This window comes from Mirounga angustirostris, unplaced genomic scaffold, assembly GCF_029215605.1.
Source record: "Mirounga angustirostris isolate CCGP_5_RB_7025 unplaced genomic scaffold, mMirAng1.0.hap1 SCAF_9, whole genome shotgun sequence".
NCBI classification, from domain to species: Eukaryota; Metazoa; Chordata; class Mammalia; order Carnivora; family Phocidae; genus Mirounga; species Mirounga angustirostris.
Window position 1 is genome coordinate 21,674,840 of NW_026991717.1, and position 26,530 is coordinate 21,701,369.

The 26,530-nt window shown below is 48.9% G+C and overlaps 2 protein-coding genes across 6 annotated transcripts in view; one reads left to right on the top strand and one right to left on the bottom strand.

Annotated features, from left to right (window-relative positions):
* The window catches only part of FAN1 (FANCD2 and FANCI associated nuclease 1), a 31,991-nt gene extending 12,670 nt beyond the window's left edge, over positions 1–19,321 (top strand). The window contains exons 6-14 of one of the 5 annotated variants that reach the window (XM_054513368.2): positions 4,600–4,731; positions 6,514–6,622; positions 7,776–7,895; positions 10,501–10,665; positions 11,178–11,328; positions 14,400–14,541; positions 15,073–15,267; positions 15,923–16,051; positions 19,066–19,321. In XM_054513368.2, the coding sequence (XP_054369343.1) occupies positions 4,600–4,731; positions 6,514–6,622; positions 7,776–7,895; positions 10,501–10,665; positions 11,178–11,328; positions 14,400–14,541; positions 15,073–15,267; positions 15,923–16,051; positions 19,066–19,153 (1,231 nt within the window). In that variant the 3' untranslated portion in view covers positions 19,154–19,321. Of the gene's footprint in view, positions 1–4,599; positions 4,732–6,513; positions 6,623–7,775; positions 7,896–10,500; positions 10,666–11,177; positions 11,329–12,634; positions 12,703–14,399; positions 14,542–15,040; positions 15,268–15,922; positions 16,052–19,065 lie in introns of those variants that run through there. The other 4 variants (XM_045899556.3, XM_045899555.2, XR_010404904.1 and 1 more) reach the window with 4 other exon arrangements.
* Positions 17,217–26,530, bottom strand: part of MTMR10 (myotubularin related protein 10) — a 56,683-nt gene continuing 47,369 nt past the window's right edge. Inside the window, exons 15-16 of the mRNA XM_045899557.3 lie at positions 23,866–24,048; positions 17,217–23,295 (exon numbers count right to left, since the gene is read on the bottom strand). Coding sequence (XP_045755513.1) covers positions 22,699–23,295; positions 23,866–24,048 — 780 coding nt within the window. The 3' untranslated portion in view covers positions 17,217–22,698. The remainder of the gene's footprint in view (positions 23,296–23,865; positions 24,049–26,530) is intronic.

The window sequence follows — 26,530 nt, forward strand, 5'->3', positions numbered from 1 at the left end:
TTTTCCCTGGCTCATATTCCCAAATAGCTTTAGCAGGAAACATTTTGTAAATACAGACATTTGAACAAACCTGCCTTGTGAATATGTTGTTGGCACGAACAAGGCTAAAGATGAATGTTTTCTTAACAAATAGCGCTTCAGATAAAGCTAATACTAATTTGTGTGTGTATACTCGAATCATGCACATGCTTGATTAGAGATTGTCACCTCTGTTTTGGTGCCAATCAGTTAATGCACTCAGTTAATGTTTGGTTTGACTGGCAAAGGTAGGTTTTGGTAAAGAATGGTTTGGTCTTAGAGGAAAAAAATACTTGGATTTCTTTTAAAAACCCATCATTTATAAGAAAGATTAATTCAGATTCCTAAAATGGCACTTTTGATTCTTGACTTAAAGTTTATGACTCAAATGTAACTGAAATTGATTCTGATATTTGATTTTAGGAGAGTCGTTTATGTTTATCTAATGTGTGCTTTAAAAAATAACATTGAAATTATTGAATCAAAGCAGCGTTCATATAAATGGACTCCAGCCCAGTTTGCTTAGCTCTCAGGAAGCTCGCGGTCTTATTTGTGTCTGATTGGAATACATTCTAATAATAAGAATATGTCCTTACTCTGTTTTGAGTTGTCTCATATCTTTTTACCTTTTCATTTTTAGTGACTTTATGCTGTTCTCCTTCATGAGACTGTGTACCCTGAAGCCAAGTTCCAATCTCTCTGTACTAATGAACTGTGAAACCACCCTGGGCCTCAGTTTCCTCATCTGTGAATGGGGAGAATAATAGTATATTCCTCCAGATCTGTATTAATACATGTAAAGTGCTTAGAGCCTGGCCCCTGGGGATGGCTTAGTATGTCTTAGTTAGCATTATAATTGTCCTGATTACTGGCATATCTAAGGGAGATTACTTTTTAGTTCTATGAATGACAAAACCATGGTTGACAAGTTCAAAAGTGGGGAGCTAGGAGAAAAAAATAAACCATGCCAGATTCCTTTGAGAAAGTAGGTATCCTGTAAATAATAACTAAAACTCCTTTTGTCACCCAAAGGGCCTTAACATGTAAATGAAATTGGATTTAACTGACTTCAAGAATGGTAATTATATGATACCTGGTAATACGATACCTGGTCTGAGAACTCTTACTGGCCACGATGGTACTTGAAATAATTTATCCTGTCTTTTCTTTTTCCTCATTTATTCAATATACCTGAGTTGAGTGCTGGGAACCTATTATGTGCTTAGGTGGTGGGTTGCAGCAAGAACAGAGAGGGTCTTTGCCACCATGGGTTTATGTTTTCTGGGGGAGATAGAAAATAAGACAGAAGAATTGTAGCATGTATGACTGAGGGGCAGGCTGGGCAAGTTCCACTTTGTAGAGAGTGTCCCTGGAGAGGTGACGTTTGGATTGAGACTCAGGATTGAGGGGGAGCTAGCCATGCAGGGTGTGTGCCTCTGGGCCCTGAGGCAGGAGCGAGCTTGCTGAGGTGGAGAAACTCAGAAGACCCGTGTGGCCACAGCCCCAGAGGGAGTAGTTAGACAGGAATGCAGGGCCGGGGATGCTCAGCCTCAGAAGCCCCATAAGTGGACTCAGTGGTGTTCTCTGAGCAATGGGCAGCCGATGAAGAGGTTTAGGCAGGCCAGTGATCTGTTTCACATTTTCCAAAAGCATCCCATGGAATAGGGGGTGAAAGGAAGCAAGGGAAGCCACAAGAAGGCTGACCTAACCTTGGTGGCCCAGGCAAAGGTCTTGACTGGCTGGTGGCAGCGGCGAGGTGAATATGTACGAGCTATTTTGGAAGGAGGAGTGACAAGCCTTGATTATGATTCTGACTAGATACAGTGGGAGAAGGACAGGCGTGAGTCATGGGTGGCTCTGGTGTTCTGACTGGGCTGGTGGTACCATCCCTGAGCCAGGGGATCAGGAGAGGGATGGCGGGAGGGGCGCGGGCACTGGGTGGGGATCGCCGTTTGGGATGCCCCCTAGCCGTTCAGGTCTGGCACGGGACCTACTGGCAGGAGCTCAGGGAGGAGCTCCAGCCTGGAGAGAGTCACCGGCACGTGGACGGTGTTGGAAGCCCTGGAACTGGAGGGACCCCTGAGGGGGAGGAGGCGGCCTGAGCTGTGGCAGCCAGCGTTCAGAGGTCAGGGAGAGAGCAGGGACAGCCCGGAAAGTTGGGTGCGGGGTGGCCAGGAGCGCGTGTGACATGGAAGCCTTAGGAGAGTGGCTCAGGGAGGGGTGGTCGCCGGTCCGCCTTCGCTCGGAGGCTGAGTAGATGTGCGGCCGGAAGTAGACCGTTGGATTTGGTGAGAGGTGCTTCAGGGAAACTGGTGGAGGGTGACGGTGAGGACAGTGGCAGTTCTGGGAGGAGGGGGAGTCAGGGGTTGGCCCTGAATCAGTTGCTGCCGCAGGGGAGTGTGAGGCAAGCAGTGTTGTTCTGCTCTCTGAGGGCGCGGCGGCGCCACGGTGCGGTTTGCTCCCGCCCTGACAGCCGGTGGGAAAGGAGGGCTTGACCGCAAGGGAAGAGGGGACAGCCAGAGGAGGGCGAGCCGCGGCCAGACCGGAGGGCCTGGGGTGCGGAGCACTGGCGGGAGGCTGCCGTGACGGGAAGCCGAGAGGGCCCCTCGCGTGGCCTCTGTCCCTGTGGGCGAGGTCTGATGGGGAAGCTTGCGGGGGGGGGGGGGGGCGGTGTGTGTGTGGCCGGGCCAGCAAAGGAAGGCTCAGCGGTCCCGCAGGGTGGGCAGCTGGGCAGGCTCCCCAGGGGAGCAGGGCTGGCCTGAGGCCTGGAAGCCCACCGGCCTGGCCCTGTTGCTTTCGTCCGCGCGGTTCAGGGAGCTGGGTGCGGGCTCAGAGGAAGTGGTTGGCATGGACGCCGTGATGAGCACGGGCCCGACATCCAGTGCGAATCACGTCCGGGCAGGGCACGGAGGCCTGCAGGACAGGAGGCGCGATGGCTGGAGAAGGAGGTGCCGGTGGCTCTCGGTGGAGTTGGAGAATGTGGCCGTAAGTGAGCCGGAAGGATCGGAGGCGGAGGTCAGTGAATGAAATGCCCAAAGGGAAGATTTTAAGGGTGATGCAGTGCCTTGGAGACAGCGGGTCCGAGCGGCCGTGGGCATGTGGGTAGCAGAAGGGAGGTGGAGAAAGGGTTATGGGCCAGGAGGTCTCGAAGCGGAGCGTGCTCTTCATCCTCAGACGTTGACGTCTCGGGCCCTTGTGGCTGGAGACATGAGGCAGAGCAAGACAGAAGACAGGAGGCGGGTGCTGCCTGCAAGGAGGGAGCACAGGCTTCCAAGGAATGGGGGGCTTTCAGGAAGGGGAGAGTGAGATTTGGAAGCAGCTGGGAGGAAGAGGCGTCTCCGCCGTCCCCGGGTAGGAGGGCTGTGAGAAGAGCCATCCCCCATGTGAGAGCGCTGGGGGTGCGGCAGGGAGGGGGAAGCTGTGTTCTCAGCCGGGGTTTAGAGGAGGCAAGAGACTGGGGGGTGCTGCTGAAGGGGCAGTTCCCAGCAGCACCGGGGAGGTACGGAGGAGACGAGAGCTGGTAACCTTTTCCAGTGGTGCTGGAGGTGGACCAGGAGATGAGGCACGATGGGGTTGGTCTCAGTGGCCCCTCGAAGGTGGGGCTTGGTCGGGGCCATAGGGCTGGGAGCGTGGGGGCCACTCCTGACCATGGAGGAGCTCCTGTGGGCCTGGGCCAGCCTCCGGACAATTCTGCCTGTTGCATTTTCTTATCAACCTTAGAATTATCCAGTAGCATTTTATAAGAGAATTAGATCTAAGAGTTAGTGCGCAAATTTTTACATTGAGAAGCAATTTCTTTTATTCTTATTTGAGCACACTTGCCCATAATGATATTTCATGCCTTTCTTTTAGGTGTGAGCCCAAAATACAATGACCAGGCACTCAAAGTGTCACTTGGGCAAATGTCTTTGTTTTGGTACCTAAAGATGCAATGAGAAGTTGTCTTTGTTCAGCTAAGTGGTTTCATAACCTTTCAGCATTGCTGTCTCCCAAAGAGTGTCTTTTTGGGTAGCATTTGCCGGGCTCTCTCTGACCAAATGATTGTTACCAGATCTACGCCCTAATGTGATGTCGCCGTCAGTTCCGTGTTTCTGGGGTTGCTGCCAGATTGTTGAATGAACGAATGAGTACCAAGAATCAGAACTGATGAGCTGGTCAATAGTACATTTATATAATGGAACATGTTATGTAATAATACGGTGCGAAGGTTTTTGTCTTTCTAGCTGGCTGGCCTGTATTTAGTGTTTCAGGCTACTTCAGGGCAGTCGTACTGCGTTTTTTTATTTTATTTTATTTTATTTATTTGAGAGAGAGAGAGAGCACATGAGAGGGGGGAGGGTCAGAGGGAGAAGCAGGCTCCCTGCCGAGCAGGGAGCCCGATGCGGGACTCGATCCCGGGACTCCAGGACCATGACCTGAGCCGAAGGCAGTCACTTAACCGGCTGAGCCACCCAGGCGCCCAGTAGTACTGTGTTTTTACTTTTACCCTTCAGAAGTAGATCTCGAGGATAGGATGTGGTATTTGTTACGTGAATGTTCATTCACATTTGAAACTTAGATGCTGTGGGGTTTTTCCCCCAGATACGCAGCCGCCGCACACATGCTGAGTGACATTTCTACCGCGATGGCCAATGGGAACTGGAAAGAAGCTCACGAGCTCTCTCAGTGCGCAAAAAGTGATTGGAACAAACTGAAAAGCCACCCTTCCTTGAGGTGAGATCTTTTCCAGGTACCTGTCAAAATTTACTTACCTACCAAGTTGTTTCGACCACTTGAGGTAAATCTCTTCATGAAGAACTTAGTCCTTTTGTGCTGTGGTCAAATCAGCTCTGCAGTTGAATTCCCCACTTGCTTTGCATAGTCAGTGTTGTATGACGTAGAAGGAAATGTCTGCAAGTCTGAAGTGAATTTTCTATAACTCAGATCGCTGTGCAACAGGCATGGGAGCAGACAAATGGCTTTTCGCTTGCCTTCTTTTTTTTTTCTTTTAAATTGAGATATAATTGACATATAACATTATATTAGTTTCAGGTATACAACATGATGATTTGATATTTCTGTCTTGCAAAATGATCATCACAGTAAGTCTAGTTAACATCCATCACCATAGTTACAAAATCTTTTTCTACTCTCAGCAAATTTCAGTTATACAATACAGTATTATAAACTGTGGTCCTCATGCTGTACATTACATCCCCATGGCTTACTTATTTTATAACTGAAAGTCCGTACCTTTTAATTCCCTTCACCCTTTTTGTGCACACCCCCCCAATCCCCTTAACTCACCGTCTTTTGGTACGTTGTCTTCTCTGAGTACTGATCAGCTGAATTTAAATGTGGGGGAAACCCAGCAGCAGGACAGAGGTGGTGAGAGCCATGCTAGATGTGTTCTTCCAATGGAAATTCAAGTAGGTGGTAATCTGAAAAAGAAAACTAAATTAACATTTTCTTTAAAAGTTCAAGTACACAGCACATGGTTATTTTTTTGCTTGATCAATGTTAAATATATTCTGTATTAAGAAATTTTATTCCTTTGTTTTCACATAGGGATGAGAAAAATTTGTGTTATTAAATAGTTCTTTCAAAAAAACCTTTCGGATTTAAAGTTCATACAGAAATGATAATGACTTAAAAATCATTGCCGGGAAAATGACCTTTAAAGTTAGGGGAAAAAAAAAATAACTGCATATTTTGCCCATATTTCCTTTAGAAGTATTCAGTATTTCACACAGAAAATTGAACCATTCACTTGAAAGCCCTTCTAGAAACGAGATAACCAATGTAGAGTCGCTACTCCTGTGATATCCGTGTACATTGGAAGATTTTATGACAGGTTAGGTAAATTTATTAACATTTCTCACACCAAACAGCAAGACAAATGGTTAAAATGAGTTAATAGGTGATTTTCTTCATCAAAGAAAGAAAAGAAGTCATAGCCAGGAAGTTAGATGACTGTAGACCCGAGGTTGGTAGACGACTTTCGTAGAAGGTCAGCTGGTCCGTCCGTTGGCTTCTGTGGCAGCTGCTGACCTCAGCTGCCCCTGGGCAGAAGCAGCCCCAGGAGGAATGTGAACGAGCCAGAGGGGCAGTATGCCAACACTATTTATGGACTGAAATTTGAGTTTCATATAATTTTCACATGCCACAGACTGTTATTCTCCTTTTCATTTATTTTAACCATTGCAAAATGCGAAAACCATGCTTAGTCTGCAGGACATACAAAATCAGCTGGCGGGCCCAGGATTTGGCCTTGGTTTGCTGACCTCCAGCTTAGAAGATTTCCGGTTGTTCTTACTTTACCCCAGCAAGTGCGCTAGGAAATGGTGGCTGGCTAGAAGAATGCAGGTTTGTGGTGTAGGAAATTGTGTACAACTGACAGTATTTGGAATATATCTTTTTAAAAGCTACGAATTCGATCTGCTTTGTCACTTTTTATAATTGTCTTGCCACGAATAAATCAGATTGCTAAGCTGCTGGTGTCCGTCTTCATTTTAGATACCATGAGAATTTACCACTCTTTCTGCGCTGTTTTACTGTTGGGTGGATTTATACACGGATTTTGTCTCGGACTGTTGAAATATTGCAGCGACTTCACATGTATGAGGTTAGAGCACAAGCCCCGACCCCCGGCTTACTGATAGGTCATCGGTAAGCTGTGCAGGAGAGCCTGCCCGTCAGCATTTTCCACGTATTTGGTCAGCATACAGTAATGTCACGAAAGCAGGCTTGATGTGGGCAGCCTGCTGTCTCCAGGGTTAGTGGGGAGACGGCCGAAGAGGACCAGCGTCTCATCTGCTCGTGAGTTGCTGTGCATTCACCAGCAGAGCCTGGGGGTCCTGGACGGAGCCATGCAGGGAGCCCCAGACTAAGTCTCTGCAGCCTGAGCCTGAGTCTCTGTCAGGACTCCACATGTGACTTGGGAGGTCTCCAGAAATCTCTGAGGTGGAAACCTTACATCTGCTTGTGTTTGCCCGACAACTGGCATGGTCTGCCTGGAAATAATTTAAAATCACAAATCAGAGATTTGGTCCCATCCCTCCCTATACAAAACATTGTGTGGTTGCTAGAGTTAACTTTTATTATGTTAACATTTCTATATGGAAAAATGCCATTTTACAAAGAGGATACACAGAACTTGGCTTCTTGACGTGGGCCCACGAAACCCAAGAGGATCCATGGGATTGCTTTGGGGAGTCTGTGAACCCCACAGTTGCAAGTATGTGGGGGTTTGTGCTGCCCTTTCTGAGGGGAATCACTAGATGTTGAAAGAGATCCTTGAACCACAAAAACTGAACAGTTTGTGTATAAATCTAGACCAGAAAGTCTTCCTGTTAAGGTGGGGTGTTTGGACGAAGACACTGCTCATTACTGTCTGCCCACCCCATTCCTCACACCATTGGCCCTGTGACCTGCTGTGTTCCCAGAAGCATGTGGGCTTGCAGCCCCGGACCAGTGCTTGGCTGCCTAGAACTTGATTGTGTGCAGCCCTGCACCCGTTGACTGGCTGTGCAGAGAGGATCATGCAGTGTTCACAGAGCTCCGTACACTCACTCACCAGTTGGCAGGAGAAAAGTAGGGATGCCTCGGGGGCTCGGGCCTGCTCCAGAGGTCTGGACCCCAAAGGGGTCCTTGGCCTCCTTATAGAATGGCAGATGGGCTTTTTAAATGTACTTTGCCAACCTTATTGGTTACTAAATGCAGTTCCTTTTTTTGGAGTGTATGAATGTAATGTACTTTCTTTGTTGTTGTTGGAACAGGAAGCAGTCAAGGAGCTTGAAAGCCTCTTGTCCCAGAGAGTGTATTGTCCTGACAGCAGAGGCCGGTGGTGGGATAGACTGGCACTCAACTTACACCAGCACTTGAAACGCCTTGAACCGGTATTCAGTAACTAGATACACCTGAGCCTTTAACTTCTGCATAAGTGAAAATACATAGCCAACTTTTAATACCTTAGAAACCTAAGTATAATGAGAATTTTTTTTTTTTTAACATTCTTTTGTCTGTGTTCTTCCAACCCCCCAAATGCTAACAGAAGCATTACAAGGAGGGCAGGAGACTTTTCACTGATTTGGGAGATGGGTTGGTAGTGGGCTTTGTGTTGGGGTTTAGGAATTACAGGAGCAGGAGAGTTAGAGGTCCCCGTCCTCAGCAGGTGCTTTTAAGGAAGGTGCTTTTTGTTTTGGAAATGGTGATTTTACTCATTTGTTGCATGGGGCCTCCAGGTAGAAAGTCTGATGAAAGATGTTTCCTTCCACTGGGAAGTGTGTTGTCTGGCCAATGCTGAGCAGGCCACCTTCTCCTCCGGGCACTGGTGTTCTCCGTGGCAGGGATCTTGGGAGTCTAGGATCCTGGTTGCCACCAGGGCTGAGCAGGGCGGGGCCTCCGAAGGCCGCTTGTGCTGAGCCCAGAGGTGACAGTGGCTCTTTGTGTGGCTGCCTGGGGTTCCTCCCTGCCAGCCTTGCCTTTGCCTTGAACGCAGGGGACTGGGGCTCTGGAAGCTTTTGTTTTTTTCCAGTGGCAACATGAAGTGAATCAGGGTGATTTGGAGGTGGAAAAGTTGACCATGGGTGTGGAAATATGACAGACTATTTTTATTACCTTAAATTGAAAAGTGCCTTGTTACCTAAAGTGCTTCAAGCTGGTGAAAGCTGTCTGTTTTCTTGGAGGTGGGTGTGGTGCTTCCTTACCTCTCGGTGTGTACTCAGCTGAAATAGCGAGAGAGAGCGTCTGGTAGCCCACAGCCGAACGCAGAGAAAGCCTGTGTTTATGCTGCCTCTTTCTTTCATTGAAATAGAAGTTCGAAAGGGTTTGGATTTCCCCCTTGTTCACAGTTCCACTAATAGGAGCACTGACTCAGGCGCACAGAGGTAGACGAGCCGTTGAGATATTTTTGAGATTGACAGAAAATACTCATTCCTTTTAGCCTTTTCTCAAAGATCTTCCTGGCCACACTCATAGTCTTCATCATTTTGTTACTGTCCCGTTCATTTCTTTTTCTTTTTTTAAAGATTTTATTTATTTATTTGAGAGAGAGAGAGACAGAGAAACAGCATGAGAGGGGAGAGGGTCAGAGGGAGAAGCAGGCTCCCCGCTGAGCAGGGAGCCCGATGCGGGACTCGATCCCAGGACTCTGGGATCATGACCTGAGCCGAAGGCAGTCGCTTAACCAACTGAGCCACCCAGGTGCCCGCGTTCATTTCTTTACATCAGTCTCCGGTGAAGGAATCTATCAGCAGGGTGGTCAGCAGTCGGGGCCGGGTCTCCTTCGCCCTTCCTTGTTCCTTTGACCATTCCGCTCTTGATGGCCGGATCTTTCACTGATTTTCAGGGTGTTGTTTGTTTTTACTTTTTATTCTCTTATTGTAGTAACTAATATATAACAATTTGGTGGCATTAGTTACAATCACAGTGTTTGTGCCAACATCACCACTGTCTATTTCTAGACTTTGTCATCACTCCAAACAGAAACTCTGTAGCCAGCTAGTCATTGCTCCTTGGTCCCTCCCCCTACAGCCTGAATTTGCCTGTTCTAGATATGTCCTGTATTTGGTCTTTCGTGTCTCTGGCTTATCTCACTCAGCAGCTTGTTCTCCAGGTTCATCCACGTTGTAGAAAGTATAAGAATTTCCTTCCTCTTCAAGGCTGAATAACATTCCATTGTATGGACAGACCACGTTTTATCTATCCAGTCATCTCAACATGGACACTTGGCTCGCTTCCACTTTTGGCTATTATGAATAATCCTGCTTATGAACATGGTGTACAAATATCTGTTCAAAACGCTGCTTTCAGTTCTTCTGGGTACGTCCCCAGATTTGGCGTTGCTGGGTCATGCGGTAATTCTGTGTTGAGCTTTTTGAGGAACCGCACATTGACTTTCACAGTGTTGAGTCATTCTTTCATTCCTGCCAGCAGTGCATGTGGGTTCCAGTTTCTCCCACATCCTTGTCAGCACTTACTGTTTTCCTTGTTTCTGATTATAGTCATCCTATTAGGCGTGAAGTAGTATGCTATGGTATTTTCAGTACTTTTGGTTTTTTTGGTCCAACTCTGAATAGCCTTAGGAAATGCATTTAACTTCTCCAAACCCAAGATTCTTCTCCCTGGAAATGAGGACTCTGGGCCAGCTCTGTGGTTCCTGAGTGCACCTGATCATTAAAAGTAGCAGAATGATGGGGCAGCCTGGCTGGCTCCGTCAGTAGAGCATGCGACTCTTGATCTCACGTGGGGAGTTCAAGCCCCATGTTGGGCATGGAGCCTACTTAGAGAGAGAGAGAGAGAGAGAAAGAAAGGGAGAGAGAGAAAGGGAGAAATGTAGCAGCATGAGATCTAAGGAATATCCTTTATCTCTGGAAGTATTGCTTTGCCCATTTGCTAGTTAGCGATATTGGATAATTAACAGGGGTTTCCTGGCACGTTCAGTGAGCAGCTGCTGCCCTCAGGTCTTTCAGGATGCTGATGTGGGGCTGTGTTCTTCGCTAGGCTATCAAGTGCATCACAGAAGGGCTGGCAGATCCGGAAGTCCGAACAGGACACCGTCTCTCACTGTACCAGAGAGCTCTGCGCCTGAGAGAGTCTCCGAACTGTCAGAAGTACAGGCACCTCTTCCATCAGCTACCAGAAATAACTGTGGATGACGTTAAACATGTAAGTCGATATCCTTTGGGCACTTTGGACTTCAGCGCATATGCTGGTTTTCTTCCTGAATGGAAGCAGCCTAAGAACAGTTTTTGTGTGCATTTTCTTGTAGACTTAGAAAACCCTAGTGCGCGTGTAGGACAGGACTCCGTTTTCACACCAGCGCCTCCTACATCAGAAGCTGGGCTGGCCGGGGGGTTGGGCTGCTCGTGCGCTGGGTTGAGTGACTCCCTGTAAAACTCCTGGGTCAGGAGCTCACAGCCCTCGCCAGTGTCTCCTGCTTGGTCAGGGCACCTGGAGAGCAGCTTTGGGGTCCGTGTCCCCCCCCCCGCCCCCACACACACCCGGGGCCGGGGCAGTGGCCGGTCCACACCCTCGCAGGCACGGAGCATGGGTCACGTGGCCTCGCGCTCTGCTGAGAATAGGTGGCTGGAGGGGGGACGTCGGAAGGTGACGTGGCAGTCAGGTTTGCGGGGACTGCAGCTCGAGGGAGGCTGATGGGTGTTGTCCTGCTGTGTCAGGTGACCATCACGGGCCGGCTGTGCCCGCAGCGTGGGACGGGCAAGTCCGTGTTTGTGCTGGAGGCTGGGGGGCCCGCCGCCCCCGCCGCAGTCCTGTGCTCTGTGGAGGAGGTGGCGCTGGCCTACTACAGACGCAACGGCTTCGACCAGGGTAACGCGCGGTGTTTCTCCCGGGCCGCCGGGCCCCCGGGGATGGTTCGGCAGCAGCGGGTGGCCGCCGTCTCTCCGTCCGGCCCGGTGGGCGATGCTGCTGACCTGGAGGGTGTGGGAAGGGGTTTTACTCCCGATAGTTGCTGAAGGCCGCCTTCTTCCATTGAAGCAGCATCTACCACCCAAGGCCTGGGAGGAACAGCGCTTTCTGGTGGGATGTTAGAAGCAAGTGGAACTGGTTTTGCTCTCAGAGAGCTTATGTTGGGCCTGGGAGTTCGGGAGGCAGAGGACTCCCAGGAGGGCTGCCTGGCAGCGAAGCCCGTTAGAGGAGGTAGGAGCCGTGGAGCTGGGCCAGGCTGTTCTGGAAAGAGCGAGCGGGCCTCACAGCTAACAACTTTAAGGGGATTGAAGGACCAAGTCCTGGGATGGCATAGCACCAGAGGAACCGGAGAAATTGCTAGAAAGAGCAGTGCTTTGTTTTTGTTTTCTTTTTTGTGCGTTTTTTATTGCAGAGAATGAATGCTTTATCTGAGGCCCAGGAAAAGAGGAGACGTTGGGAATTTGCCTTCTGATGAGCTTGTCAGTCTGTCCTTAGCGAAATGTAGTACTGACTAGAAAAAGTAAAATCAAACGCTGTGAGAGAGGAATTACAGAGGAAGGGGGAGGGCAAGGCAGTTCTGGAGAGGCCCACTCTAGCCGTTCTTCCTTTTTTTTTTTTTTTTTTAAGATTTTATTTATTTATTTGAGAGAGAGAGAATGAGAGACAGCATGAGAGGGGGGAGGATCAGAGGGAGAAGCAGGCTCCCTGCCGAGCAGGGAGCCCGATGCGGGACTCGATCCCGGGACTCCAGGATCATGACCTGAGCCGAAGGCAGTCGCTTAACCAACTGAGCCACCCAGGCGCCCTAGCCGTTCTTCCTTTTTAAAAACTATGTATTAGGGAAGCTATCGAATGTGCCTTTGTACAAAAGTGGGGAGGTGCAGTGAGCCCCGTGTACCGGCCCGCTGCGGCGTTCCTTCCACCCTCCCCGCCCTCGGACCTCAGAAGCCGACCCCGGACAGTGGCCCGCGTGCTCACTCCGGAGGGGCCCACCACGCCCATCCTCCATCCAGGCAGGACTCCCCTCTGCCCAGGCTGAAGGGTCACGAGGATTAAAAACATTCTGACACCTTTAAATCCGTGAAAATCAGGACATTATTTCTCTTGAGTATTATGTCAGCATTCAGAAGATTAATGAGGACCATGAAACGACGATGAGTATGAGAACGGCTAAGATTAATCTGTGTGGTATCTTTATTACTCACAGGGAAGGGAGATGCTATAAGGGAAGAAGTACAAACCCCAGTGAAGACAGAGATAGCACAGACCTGAAAGGTTAGAAATAAAAAAATAGAATGAGCAGCTATCCCCAGAGAAGTAAACTGGGAGACAGTAAACTGGGCAGTCGAGGGTGGAGGGCGCGGATATGAGGGCGTGTGGCGGGCCCGCTGTGAGGCGAACACAGTGGAATGCTTTCGGTTTAACCATGAGCCTGAAAAACGGACAGACGATTCCATTTCCAGAGTATAAAATATTTTTATATAAAATATTTTCTTCATTTATTAAAATGGATGCAGTGAAAATGAGTGGAACCCTTGCTGTCAGTCTCTTTGAGAGGAGATTTGGGACTAAGGGCAATCTCAAGCTCCCTTCAGAGAAGATTATTTCAGAATCACTCAGAAGGAGCTTACCAAAAATGATTTCACTTCCGATACAAACGCATGGTGTAGACCGCTTAGGAGCGTGGGAATTCTGACCGCCAGTGTTCCTGCCTGGACAGTGGACAGTGTGCACTCCCGGGCAGTAAGCAGGCTGGAAATTGAGACCCAGCAGTACCCCCTGGCTGGGCAGGAGCCCGGGAGCCCAGTGTAAAGCTTGCTGGTGAAAAGGGCTCAGCTCCAGCCCAGAGGCCTGAGTGAGTTCCGGTTGTTCCCGCTCTGTCCTTTTGCATCTCTGAGACAGGCTGCGAGGACGAGGGGCTAGAACTGAGATGGGGACGAAAGGCACAGCCTCAGGGAGGCAGGACGGAGGGGGCCTGGCCGTGCCGCTTCTCACAGGCTCTGGTCTGTGTACTTTCGTACGGGACACACGTGCAGCCTCGGCCTGGTCTCTGCCCTCTGGGGCCTGTGCAGCACCATGCCCTTGCACAGACTGGAACAGGGCCAACCAGCCAGAAGAGCCCTTCTGCCTGCCTACTGGGACAGGGTCGTGGGGGTCAGCACCTCCTTTGGCCAAGGCCATAATGCGGGGAGAGAAGCCCCCACATGGCCCCCATCCCCAGTCAGGTGTGTGGAAGTGCAGAGCACTTGCCTGGGAGACAGGTCTGCGTGCTAAGCCGAGATCGAGCCCCTGGTCTCAACTCTGCTAGGACACCTGCGTGGTCGATGGAGCTCGTGGCCCAGTCAGTACAGTTGTATGGGGTGTCAGGCCAGGGTCTGAGCTAGGTGGTCTCGGAGGTGGAAGGTTTCTAGAAGAGCCCAAATCTCAGAAACACTGGGCACGCTTGTCCAGGACAAAGCAGTGGAACGCAAGGTCCAGTGAGGTGGATGGAGATAGCACCCGCCAGGTCAGAGGGCGCAGGCTCCAAGGTACTAGTTTTTCTCCGATAGATCTGTTCTGGGAAGCCTTTCTGCAGGTGTGGCCAAGGGGCCCTACACCAGAGGACCCGCGGGGGTCTCGGCCCACCCACACCCACTGAATCGAACCCCTGGAGCCTGAGGAGGGAATCTGCTTTTACTTACTTATCTTTAAACACGTTCCTTACATTTCTCACTAAAGTTAGAGAACTGCTACTTTATGACTCTGAAATGTGTATTTAAGTTTTCCCCATAATTACTAAGATTTTTGCTTTTAAACGAGTCTTCTGTATATAAGCAATGTAATGTAAACAAATGAGCTAGGAATGGCAAGAAAACAGCTTTTGCATTTGAAACTAAAATCTATTTCCTTCAAATTGAGTAAGCAGTGGGTTATGGTGGGGGTTTTTAAAAAACAGAAAAACTTGATTTTCCTGTGCTTTGGCTTTGCCTTAGGGATTCATGGGGAAGGGTCCACCTTCAGCACGCTGTATGGCCTCCTCCTGTGGGATATCATCTTCATGGACGGGATACCAGATGTCTTCAGAAACGCCTACCAGGTGCTCAGGTTACGCCGTGCCTGGCGGGTGCTTTTTAGGCAAGCAGATGCTTCTGCACTTTGTGACTCATTCCCACCCTTGTGCGTGTGGGTCTGCGGCCATCAGAAGCCTGCCAATGACGGTCTTGGGGGTGGTGCTGAGTCTCTCTTAGAATAGTCTTTCATTTTACATCCGGATTCATAGATTTTAAAATGTAAATCTGTTAAATTTTCATCTTGAACCTACTTTACCTTCGTTCCACTCAAAACTTGTAGCGTAGGTTTCTTCAGCTTTGACCTTGACCGGTCTCCTGTTGGGCCCGGTGCCCCTGTGTATGCTGGTGCCCGGGCCCGCCGAGGGCACCACCGCTGTAACCTGGGAGCTCTTTCCACCAGTTACGACGCTGACAAACCAGGGCAATGAGTTGCTTTTATGTTAGATTACTTAGATAATTTTTACTTACCTTCTGAGAAGAAGAATGTGTCGATTTAATCAGGTTGGCCAGTTCCCAAATTTTATGGGTATGGAATGTTCTTCTGATGAACCGGTTCTGTCCAGGCACCGAACGAGGCTTGTTTCCCGCGACATAGGCCTTCCCGCTGGACTTGTGCACGGACGGCTTCTGCACCAGCCGGCGGCTGGCCGTGGAGGCCCGGCTGCGGCGGATTCACAGCGCGCCCGCGGAGAGCCTGCGGGCCTGGGTGGCAGCCGCGTGGCAGGCCCAGCAGGGCAGAGTGGCTTCCCTCGTCAGCTGGGATCGCTTTGCTTCTCTTCAGCAAGCTCAGGTGAAACCCTGCGCGGGAGTTGGTCAGAGAGCAACGCCTCCCAGTGCTGGGTCTGCTTTGGCAAGATCTGTATACGTGTGTGTACGTGTGTGCGTGTGCGTGTATATATGTGTATCCACACCTACGTGTGTGCACATGTGTGCATATGCACACGTATTTCTGTATGTGATGGTGCTATGCATACATTTATGTAGATGATAGGCCCCTAGTCCGGATGCCACTGTAACCGGTGGGACCAGGTCAGGGCACAAAATAAGCCCAGGGCTGCCTTCTTCCCCTTAGTTGACAGCTTCCCTTTGCCTGGCCTGTGACCCTCAGCAGGAAGGATGCTGTTCCTGTCCCTGCAACGGCTGCCCTTCATCACTGTCCTTTTCCTGAAGATTCACCCCAAATTCCCTCTTCCTCAGCTGTTCCCCAGGGCTTTGCCGACTAGACAGGAGTCTGACTGAGCGAAGGAAACCTGATTTCCCAGAGCTTGCCGGTGGGCATTTGGCCGGTGGCTCAGTGGCCCTGTGGCCCAAGCAGCAGAATGACCCCTGGTGTCCTTGGAACCCATTTCTGTGGAATTACAGTTTTCTGCGTCTCGTGGCCAGTGAAAGTATTGCAGGATCTCTGTCGTAAGACATGGCTAACCAGCCCTGTGTTTTGGGTTCAGGATCTCGTTTCCTGCTTGGGCGGCCCCATCCTCAGTGGTGTGTGCCGGCGCCTGGCTGTGGACTTCCGACACTGCCGAGGGGGCCTCCCTGACCTGGTGGTGTGGGACTCCCGGAGTCGTCGCTGTAAGGTCAGTTGCGCCACAGTGGAAAGTTTCATTCGCAACTTAATCAGAGGCTCCGATCCAGGCATTTCTTGCATGATTGTCGGCTGTGGGACCGAGGGCCATGGTTCCCCAGTGGCTATTGGCGGGGGCCTCCTCCGCACCCCTGGTGTGGGGGCCTCTCCTTTCCGCCATGCAGCGCGCCACTTGGCGGCTCATTCATCAGGGCAGGCTGGGGAGAAGAGCCAGAGTGTGAGCAAGACGGGAGTCGGGCTCCTATGACCTGATCGCGGAAGGGACGTTCCATCACTTTGGCCGTATTATTCTGTTAGAAGCAAGTCACAGATTCCAGTGCGTGCCCCCCGCCCCCACTCCCCCCTGGCAAGGGATGGGATTCTGCAGGTGTGAACACCAGGAGGCTGAGATGACAGGAAGCCGTTCTCTAAGCTCCCCAGGAGTTAGCTCCTCATCATGTGTTCTCGGCTCAGGGCCACCTTGCCTCACCCTGGTGTTCCCCTGCTGCCCATCCCAGGTTGGTTTTTATTACTGAGTTCTGAGATTAAAAAAATTCTGGATACAAGCCCTGTATCAAATATATTTCATCCCAGGCTGTGGCTTGTCTTTTCATTCTCATAATAGTGTCTTTTGAAGAGCAGAAATTTTTATTTTGGCCAAGTCCCAACTTCTCTGTTCTTTAATGGATCATACTTTTGGGGTCATGGGACATCTCGGACTGGAACTGTGGATTTGTGTGTTTCTCCTTGCAGTTCTATCCAGTTTGCTTCATATATTTTGAAGCTCTGTGATTAGATGTATAAACTTGAAGGCCTGTCACATCCTCTTGATGAGTTGATCTCTTCATCATTGTGAAATGACCCTCCTTTATTTCTGGTAGTGTTCTCCACTCTGAAATCAACTGATATTAATAAATAGCCACTCCAGCTTTCTTTTGATTAGTGCTAACAGGACATATCTTTTTCTCTTACTTTTAACTTATTTCATCTTTAATGGGTTTCTTGTAGGCAGCATTATAGCTGGGTCTGACTTTTTAATTCAGTTTGACAACCTCTTGCCATTTAATTAGGTTTTTGGACCATTTACATTTGATGTGCTTATTGATGACTGGCTTTAAAGCTACCATCTTGATACTTGTTTTCTGTTTGTCTCAGCTCTCTTGTTCTCCTTTTCTCACCTTTTTCTACCTTTTTTTTTTTTAAAGATTGTATTCTAGTCCTTTGTTGACTTGTTAGCTATAATTGTTGTAAGTGGTTGCTCCAGTGTAGATCTTAAGCTTCCTGTCTTTCAAGTGATGTTATGCTATTACATGTATAGTATAAAAAACATGTTTTTATATCTCCTCTCTTGGCCTTTGTACTGTTCATACATCATTTTTCTATATGTTCTAAATTCTACATTTTTTTGCTTTCTACAGTTGATTTAAGAATCTTTATAATTACTCACATAGATAGAAATTAGTTTTCCTCCCCTAGGTACAAAATTTTTTTTTTTTTTTTTCCCAAAGATTGATTGGTTTGAGAGAGAGAGAACACAGGCAGCGGGAGAGGTAGAGGAAGAGGGAGAGGGAGGGAGAGAATCCTCAAGCCTCTGCTGAGCCCGGAGCCCGATGCAGGGCCTGATCCTAGGACCCTGAGATCATGACCTGAGCCGAAATCAAGAGTCGGATGCTCAACTGACTGAGCCATCCAGGTCTCCCCCTAGATAGAAATTCTTACTGCTTGTTATTCCTTTGTAAAGATCCAGATTTCCACGTACTGTAGTCCTCCACGTACTGTAGTCCTCCTGCTTAAAGAATTTAACACTTCTTGAAATGGAGGCCTGCTAGTAATGAATAATTTAGGTTTTCTATGTCTAAGTCTTCATTTCATCTTTGCTTTTGAAAGATATTTTCTCTGAGGAAAAAATTCTATGTTGATAGTTTTTTCCTTTCAGTAATTTGAAATACTGGTCCATTGTCCTCTAGCTTGCATTGTTTTTTAATGATAAATGTGTAGTCTTTCCCTTTAGGCTTTAAAAAATTCTAGCTGCTTTTAGAATATTCCCTTTATCACCAATTATGCAACTTCATTATGTTTCTTTGTATAGTGTTATGTTTCTGTGCCTGGGGTTCATTGATCTTTGGGTTTGTAGTTTCTATCAAATTTGGAAAATCTGGATAGTTTTTATTGCCATTTTGAAGTTCAGTAATCTGCAGTGAATAAAACTGACACAGTTCCTGCCTTCATGGAGCTGGTATGTAATGAACAGTTTTGTCTTCTGATAAATGCCGTGGAGGAAGTGCATAGAAGGACCCTGCTTTGAGATGTGCTGGACATCTAGGAGGGGGATTTAAGCTGAGCATTGAAAGTAAGAAGTCAGACATGTGAAGAACAGGAAGAAGTGTCCTGGGCAGAGGGAACAGCAAGCGTATGGAAGGGCCCTTCGGTTGGGAAGAGGTTGGTCTTTCTCAGGAACTTTGGAGTGGTTGGCAGGGTCCAGATGATAGTTTTGTAAGTCATGACAAAAGTTTGGATTTAACTGCAAATATAACAAAGTAAGCTCTGTGATTAGAAAGTAAATAATTTCTAAGCAGGGGAGCAATAATCTAGTGTATGCTTTAAAACTATTTGTCAACTGTCTATTCAGAAACAATGTAGTAATTCTCTGAAGAACTGCCTACTTTCTACAGAATAATTCTCAAGTGAACTTCATACATGTATCTTTGTTTTATATATGTAAGTAGAGCAGTGTCAGTGAAAACTACTATAGCATACTTGGCTATTCTGTTTCAGTAAGATACTAAATAACTTGTTGTTGTTGTTTTTTAAAGATTTATTATTATTTGAGAGAGAGAGAATGAGAGAGAGGGAGTACATGAGAGGGGGGAGGGTCAGAGGGAGAAGCAGGCTCCTCGCCGAGCAGGGAGCCCGAGGCGGAACTCGATCCCGGGACTCCAGGATCGTGACCTGAGCCGAAGGCAGTCGCTTAACCAACTGAGCCACCCAGGCGCCCACTAAATAACTTTTTTAAAACTTACATTCCAGCTGGTGGAAGTTAAAGGCCCCAGTGATCGTCTTTCACATAAGCAAATGCTCTGGTTGGATGAACTGCAGAAGTTGGGGGCCGACGTAGAAGTCTGCCACGTGGTTGCTGTTGGAGCTAAGAGCAAAAGCCTCACCTAAGAGCTGTCGAGTTGGGGGAGTCTGGTGACACATGGATTGATTTTCAAAAGCATAAAGCATCATTACATTTTATTTAACTTTGTTATGTCAGTAATAAACCTGAGAGTTTACGACTCATCATTGTCCAGTGTCTGTGTGTCATAAAACTTGGTCTTGGCTTGAATGTACTCATTGATTCCACATAGCAGGTAATGAACTTTCTAGAAGCTTATAACCTTGGTGGCCATTTTAGGAAAGGGATGCATCTATGTTACTAAGCTACACTTGCAAAACAGCTGGAAAAAATCCAAACAAATGGGATGTTTCATAGCTTTTGGTCTTTTATAAAAGTAGCATACCCAATGTCTCTAGTTTAGTATACTGGAGAGACCTGTATTTAAGGTTTTCTATACTGCCCGGATATACGCAGCTGTTAAACATTCTTGTTTTATGATTATCTAAGAAGGGCACAAACAGATGAAATTCTTTCTCTGGGAATTAAAAATAAATTCTCATTAAATTCCTTACCTTTTAACTTGCTCTTACTAATTGGGCCTAGATCATCAAAGGAATGAACAGTCTTTATCAAAGGCAACTGTCCCTCCCTCATGACTAGAGGGGCAATTTTCTGTATACACGGTGTCACTGCAACAGGGCTGTTCGTAAGAGCCCTAGGCTGAGGAAGGTATACGGTAGGAAGGCAACTAACCAGAACTATAGGACCAGGAGTCCGGGATGGGGACCCCAGTCCCCACAGACTGGTTCGGAGACCTTCTTAGGGAAATGTTACTCCCCAGCTTGGTGATTTACTGAACGGAAGGACAGGTTAGGGCATGGTCCATTAATACCCACGTGGCCTTAACTACAGCCAGTTCTGAATCGATGTTAAAAATGTTACCTATCACTGTCTTGCTTTAGAGCAGGCAAAAAAACCTGAGTGGATGACACCCACACAAGTAGAGTTGGAAGAAGACGCCTTCGCTTCTTGAATCACGACGTTCTTGTAGATGATCTCATATTGATAACAACTACAACCACCAAGTTCTGTGGGAATTTTATTTAGCAGTCAAAATTTCCTTCACAGTCATCACTGTTGAGCAGGCTCTCTCATCTTCCTGCTCATCCTACTTTAACTGAAGTCCATCAATTTTAGGCACAAAGGTTTTTAGTTTTCTCTCAAAATCAAGTTCTAACTACTTGAGGTTACGGCTACGGCAAGCAGGTTTCGTTGAAGGTATGCTGGCTGATTTTCCCCGTTAGCACAAATTAATACACTTTTCTTAAATAAAGTTAAGACATTTTTGGTTTTAGAACCGGTCTCCATCATAAAATAACAGTAAGACATTGTACATCTTTCACCAGTACTAGGAGTCCCAAGCGGTCGGGCCCGTGCGGCACGAACCTGGCTCGCAGGGCAGCGGGGCCGGAGCCAGAGCGGGAGGCGCCCTCCGGTGTGGCTTCGGCTCCTGCACGCGCCTGCGCCGGGCCCACCGCCGGCCCCCCTCCCCCGCCCCCCCCCCCCCCGCCCCGGGCCAGCAGAGGTGCCGGCAGCCTCACGACGGCTACGACTTGACGTCGTTACAGCTGTACATCATGTTGTGCGCGGTAACCTGCGGCACGGTAATCATGATACAACTGTCCAGCGAAAATAAAACGAAAAACCGTATTTTACTACGTTTATCATACAAAAATATGCACATTTTCTATTTTAAAACAGTATTGATAGTACCTAATCTCCTTTAAGCTTGTAAATTAACAAAAAAATTGCTCAAGGAGTTGAGATAAATGTGTGAGGAAAGATAAGTATAAAGATACAAATGCTCAACAATCCATCTCCAAAACCCCCCTAGTTTAGAATAATTTGTAATAATAAAAAGGCAGCTTAATCAAAAAGGGAGAATTATGACACTTTCTGTGGCAGGATACGCTGTGGGATTTTAAGGCGCCTGGGACTGGTTTCCAATCAGGGACTATAAAACGTTTAGTAGTAACAGTGCTACTGAGAAAAGCCCCGACTTTCCAGGCCTAGGTTGGCAAAAACATTGGGCTTATCCACAGATGAATTTCCGAAGACATTCTATGAAAACTTCTGTCCTCAAAGTCCAGAGACATCAATCTTAAAAAGGCGAATAATTCAAACAGAAACCGCTATTCATTACACGTGACAGTAAGACACTGCTCTGAAAAAACTTGTTTTAGAAAATATTAACCACTTCACTGCAAAACTTCTGTAAAGCTTAAGACGGCATTTAATGAAGAAACTCTAAGTAACAGCCCAATTTGAAAACATCCACCTGTCAACAGGGCCTGGGGGTGCGCATCGGAGGGAGGGGTGAAGGCCACCGCCCTAAGGAGCCCGCAGCGCTCGCTTGCGTCCGGTCCCACGGGGTGACCCCCACACACCTGCGTGCACGCTTCTCCCTCTCCGCACGGCTGGCAGAGGCCGGGGGGCGGGGGGTTCTCTCCACACGGAAATGGCGGTCTTTTGAGAGAAGTGCCCTGTCATTTGCCCTGTTGGCTCTACGGCGCCGCCAGGCACTTCGTCGGGGGGAGGAGGGCCTTCCGCACAGACGAGCGGACTCACGGCCACCTTAGTGATCGCCAAGGGCAAGTGTCCGCGACCCCCTACCACCCTGGGCCTAGACGGCGACGCCCCAAACGCCCGGGAGCAAGCGGGCTCTTTCTGCGGGAGGGTTTTGGCGGACAGCACTCTCCCTGGCCGCGGTCCCACCAACGCGCACCTGCCCCCCCACGGCCGCTTGTCCTCGCTGACTCTCAGAGGGAAGGCAATGTGCTCTGGGGGACTCCTGGCTACCGGCAGGAAGCTCCGAGGCGAAAAGCCTGTTTCCAATACGCAGGCTTTTAACACCCTTATTTTAAAAACTGCAACTGTGGTTTACTTTGTGTTAATGCGTACCTTAATTAATATTAATGTCAAAGGCACTTCTAAGTTGGTATTACCTACAGCAAATGCTTTCGAAGTCAACCGTGCATATTAGTCCTATGAAGGTGAAAGCAAACTCAGGATTTTAAAACACAGTGATCTACGGTCCCAAACAAGGTGATCTACAATAAATTATGGCCTTGGAAATACTGAGCCCTCCGGTGATCGCAGAGAATGGACAGTGACCGGAAAAATCTATGAATACCTCCTAATGCCTGTGGGGGGAGCTTACCGGATGCATCTTGAAAACCTACTACACACTAATTTCCTAACTTTCCTGTTAACTGGTTTGCTCACAGTAGTAAGAGTGGGGGAAGGTCTGCCTCCAGATCACCTACAACTGGCCAGACCTGCAATGGCAAAAAGAGGCCATCAAAAAGAGAAGTTCTGCCTGTTTCTAAAAAAAAAAATTACGAAGGAAGCCTAATTCAACAGGTTTCCAAATATTAGTGCAAATTTCCACTGTTATTCTGACATAGAAAATTCTTAGAGCCTCAAATGCCTAGGTTAGCAATTTTAATTCAGAGGAGAAGTCTGTGGCTTCCCTCCCAACGTTCAGCAAATCGGACCCTTCAGTCTTCGTTTACTAGTGTCTCAGTAGATAACCATATTTTGGCCCCACTTAAAAATTTGCTTAGTGGCGTTCCTGAAATGCTTCGCCTGCACAGGTTGCCTACGGGGGAGAAGGGAAAGGAGGAGGAGAGGAAGTCCGGCGTCCCCGGGGCGTCGTGCGGGCCGCCGGCCCGGAAGTACATCCTGCTCTTGTCCAGCCCCGGAGGGCAGGCTTGCGGGGGGCCGGCCCGGGGCTGCCGCAGCGTCCTGCTGAGCGCGTCCACCTCGTCGGCCAGCACGGAGAGCTTGTGAAAGGCAGTGATGAAGCCGCCCAGCTTGATCTGCGCCTCCGGCAGCCAGCGGAAGTAGCAGAGTTTCCAGAGCTTCACGCGCGGCCCGGACACGTGCGGCAGAAGGACGCCGTGCAGGTCGGCCGGTCGGGAGCACCACTCGGTGAAGTAGCGCTCCAGCCCGCTCTGCCGGCCGTCGGGGGGCTGAGGGCGCTCGGGCTTTGCCGGTAGGATTAACGAATTTCTCCTGGGGACTAAGTCTGGGTCGCCGAGGACGCCGTTCTTGAAGGCAGCGGGCATTCCTCTCAGCGTGGAGCTGTAGCTTTTCTGGGGGGAGAGAGAGTTCAGCATTACCTCTCCGGGGCGCCCCGTTCTGGGAAGGCAGTAAAGGGAAGCCTGGCGCTACGAAAAACGCAACTCTTTGTCCCTTCCCTTGCGACGCTCCTCCCAGTCCTCGTCCCCTGCGGTTCCAGCCTCTAGGACCGGACTCCGGCTGTTAGCTCTCGCCTGCGTCGGGTGCGGACCGGATCCCTACTGTTCAGTGATTCGCTTAAGTGCAAATTTCTAAGACTTCTCGGTTAGGAAAAAATGTACATCTGGCTCCTCCTAGAAAGAGCAGGCGAGGGGATAGGGTTTCGGGAATGGGGCCTCCCAGGCTCCGAGCTCCTATCGGCCAAATCCTAGAGGCTGAGCGAGCTCTGCGGGCCTCAGGCACCAAGAAGAAAAGGCAGGGCAGGGTCATTTCCGTTACAAAGCGAATGATCCCTCAAAATCTGCACCGGCAGCGCTGTCAAGGGAAGTGACCTGGCTCCTAATACTCGGTGTTCTGAAAACACGCCTCGTGTGCGGTGTGAGCAGATACCAGGTTTTCAGCGTCAGTGCGTTTGTGTACTTTACCTTTGTCCGTTTGAAAGATTTCACAGAACCGTTTTGGACGCAGGGCGTGCTCTTCCCGATGTACAAGGGGTTATGGAAAAGGGTGCGGTCCTTCGCTGTGAACTGGAGAGACCAGTCCCAAACCGAGGGGAATTTCAGACCCTTTTCATCACCCAACTGGATATTCTTGCTGATAGCAAATTCCTGCAAAACAAAATATTTGAACATCTGTGAAAAGATACCAAATGAAAAGAGTTTAAGTACATTCCTTTTTTGGGACGAGCCATTCATCACTATTTAAGTTGCATTTTCTGGACTGCAGCAACTCTAGCCCCCGAGAGCAGCATGTTTTGCTTTGAGAGAAGAGACATTCTCGGCACCACGATCAGAAAGACACCCCGCACGCTGTGTGAGCGAGGACAGGGCGTTTTCTTCTGGAAGCCACCAAGGAAGCTGGGCCCTCCGAGCAACGAGTACGTCATTACAACGCAGTTACTTCTATACTTGGCGCATTTTACTTTCTGAGCACATGATCGATCGCACACTTATGCATTTACCCGCGGGGCATAAAACATGGTGAACGGACATGCAGGACAATCTGCGGATGGCAATCACTGCCGTCCATTTTACCCCGTTTTTCCAAGTGGACAGCCACCCTTCACTTACCCAGTGACCTTCGGTATCTGAACCACAGCCCAGGGGCACAGAGGAGGGAATCCGCCCCCCACCGTGCACAGTCCCGGCGTCTGGCCAAGCCCACGAAGACCACGCTCGGGGGCCGGGCCCCCTGCTCCCCGGAGTCCCCCTCCAGCCCGCTCTGGGCTCAGGCAGCCCGGTGAGCCAGCGGCACAACGCTGCGGGGTGACAGCCCACCGCTTCCGCGGGGAGGAGGTGAGGAGCATCTCAAACCATGACTCTCATCTCGGCAAGTGACACAAGCAGGTGTATGCAGATTATTAGCTCTCCGGAGGAAATCTCTCAAGATACCGACTTTGTGGATGGTGGGAGATGATGGGTTCTTATTTCCTGCTTTGTACCTTTCAGTATTCTCCAAAAAAACAAGAATTTCTTTGGAAATTAGAAAAAAAGGCAAAGACTGTCATCAGAAAAGCAGCGCTGCAGTGAGGTGGCCGGCTCCCCGCCACAGGCTGGGGACCAGCAGGGAACAGGGAAGCTAGCCAACAGCACAGGGCAGTTTACAACACTGTCTACTCCAAATGAGTAAAACTGAACTCATTAAGCACGAAATATATTAAAAAAAATTTTTTTTAGTTATTTGAGATTTCATCATATATGTGCATGTAGAAACCACCCATTTGGGACGCCTGGGTGGCTCAGTCGTTAAGCGTCTGCCTTCAGCTCAGGTCATGATCACAGGTCCTGGGATCGAGTCCCACATCGGGGCTCCTTGTTCAGCAGGGAGCCTGCTTCTCCCTCTGCCTGCCGCTCCCCCTGCTTGTGCTCTCTCTCTCTCTCTCTGACAAATAAATAAAAATCTTAAAAAAAAAAAGAAACCACCCATTTGCTTAAAAAAAAAAAAGTATTGTTAAGAGCTGAAATCTAGTAAAACAAAACCCCCAAACTATTTTAATGGCCCTTAGGAAAATATATAGAAATCAGTTACCTTTTTGTTTTGTTTTTAAATGTGAAAACTAAAAATATCTCCAAGGAAGAAATCAGATTTTCCACGAACAGTACCTGACCATGAGTATCTAAGGTGGCCTCAGAATGGAGGAAAGAAGGAAACGTCTTTGTGGCAGGGACTAAGAACAGTGGTCATGCTAAAAATCAGGACAGTTTCTCAGGGAGGGCAGGGGAGGCACCGACGGCCTCCAGTCTGGCTGTTACACCAAATCATGAATAGGAAGTGCCGAGGGAGGGAGGCATCCAATGTTAGTATTTGCCAGAAAAAGCTTTTGAAAAAAGCCAAGTTAAAAAAATACAGCACTGGAACACAGACCAGGAAAAACAGATGATACACTTTAAAAAAATATTTGTTAACTTTTATCCCTGTAGAGAAATCTATTTGTAAACATACGTCGGCACATCCAGAATCCAGCCAAGAAGCAGGGTGAGGAGTGAGTGTCTCCAGGAGGCCAACCTGGGCTCCACAGAGACCCGCACCCCGCAGCGCCCACCCAAGGCACTGCGGTCACTGGGACCGCCAGGCTGATGGACTGGCATTTTACATCTAAGGTTTTATGTCCAACAAGGCTGTTTGATTTCCTAGCCTCGTGTACATTCTGAAGGCTCAAATGGTGTGTGTGTGTGTGTGCATGTGTGTGTGTGTGCATGTGTGTGCGTGCGCACGCATCCCTGGGTGCAAGCACGGGTGTGCTCGAGGGGCACCGCAGGGAGAGGAGGCGAGCACCGCCATGCGCAGTACTGCCCACAGCACAGCAAGGGGCCCAACACTGAGGCGGCTCAGTGGACAAGAAATGAAAAGGAGCAACCCGCAGACCACTTAGTTTAGGAACAAAGTTTCCCACACTTCAGGAGCCAAGCCCACTGCTGGTCTCAGCACGGGACTGGGATAGGTTACGTTCTTCTAGGGAAGCAGAGAATATATTTTATGAAAATCTCCTTCCCGAACTCTCCAACCTAAAATAAATACCCTATGACAGTGTTGAGTTTCTCCGACCCTGAGCCCCTGGAGAGCACGGCTGAGACACGGCTCACCTACTCT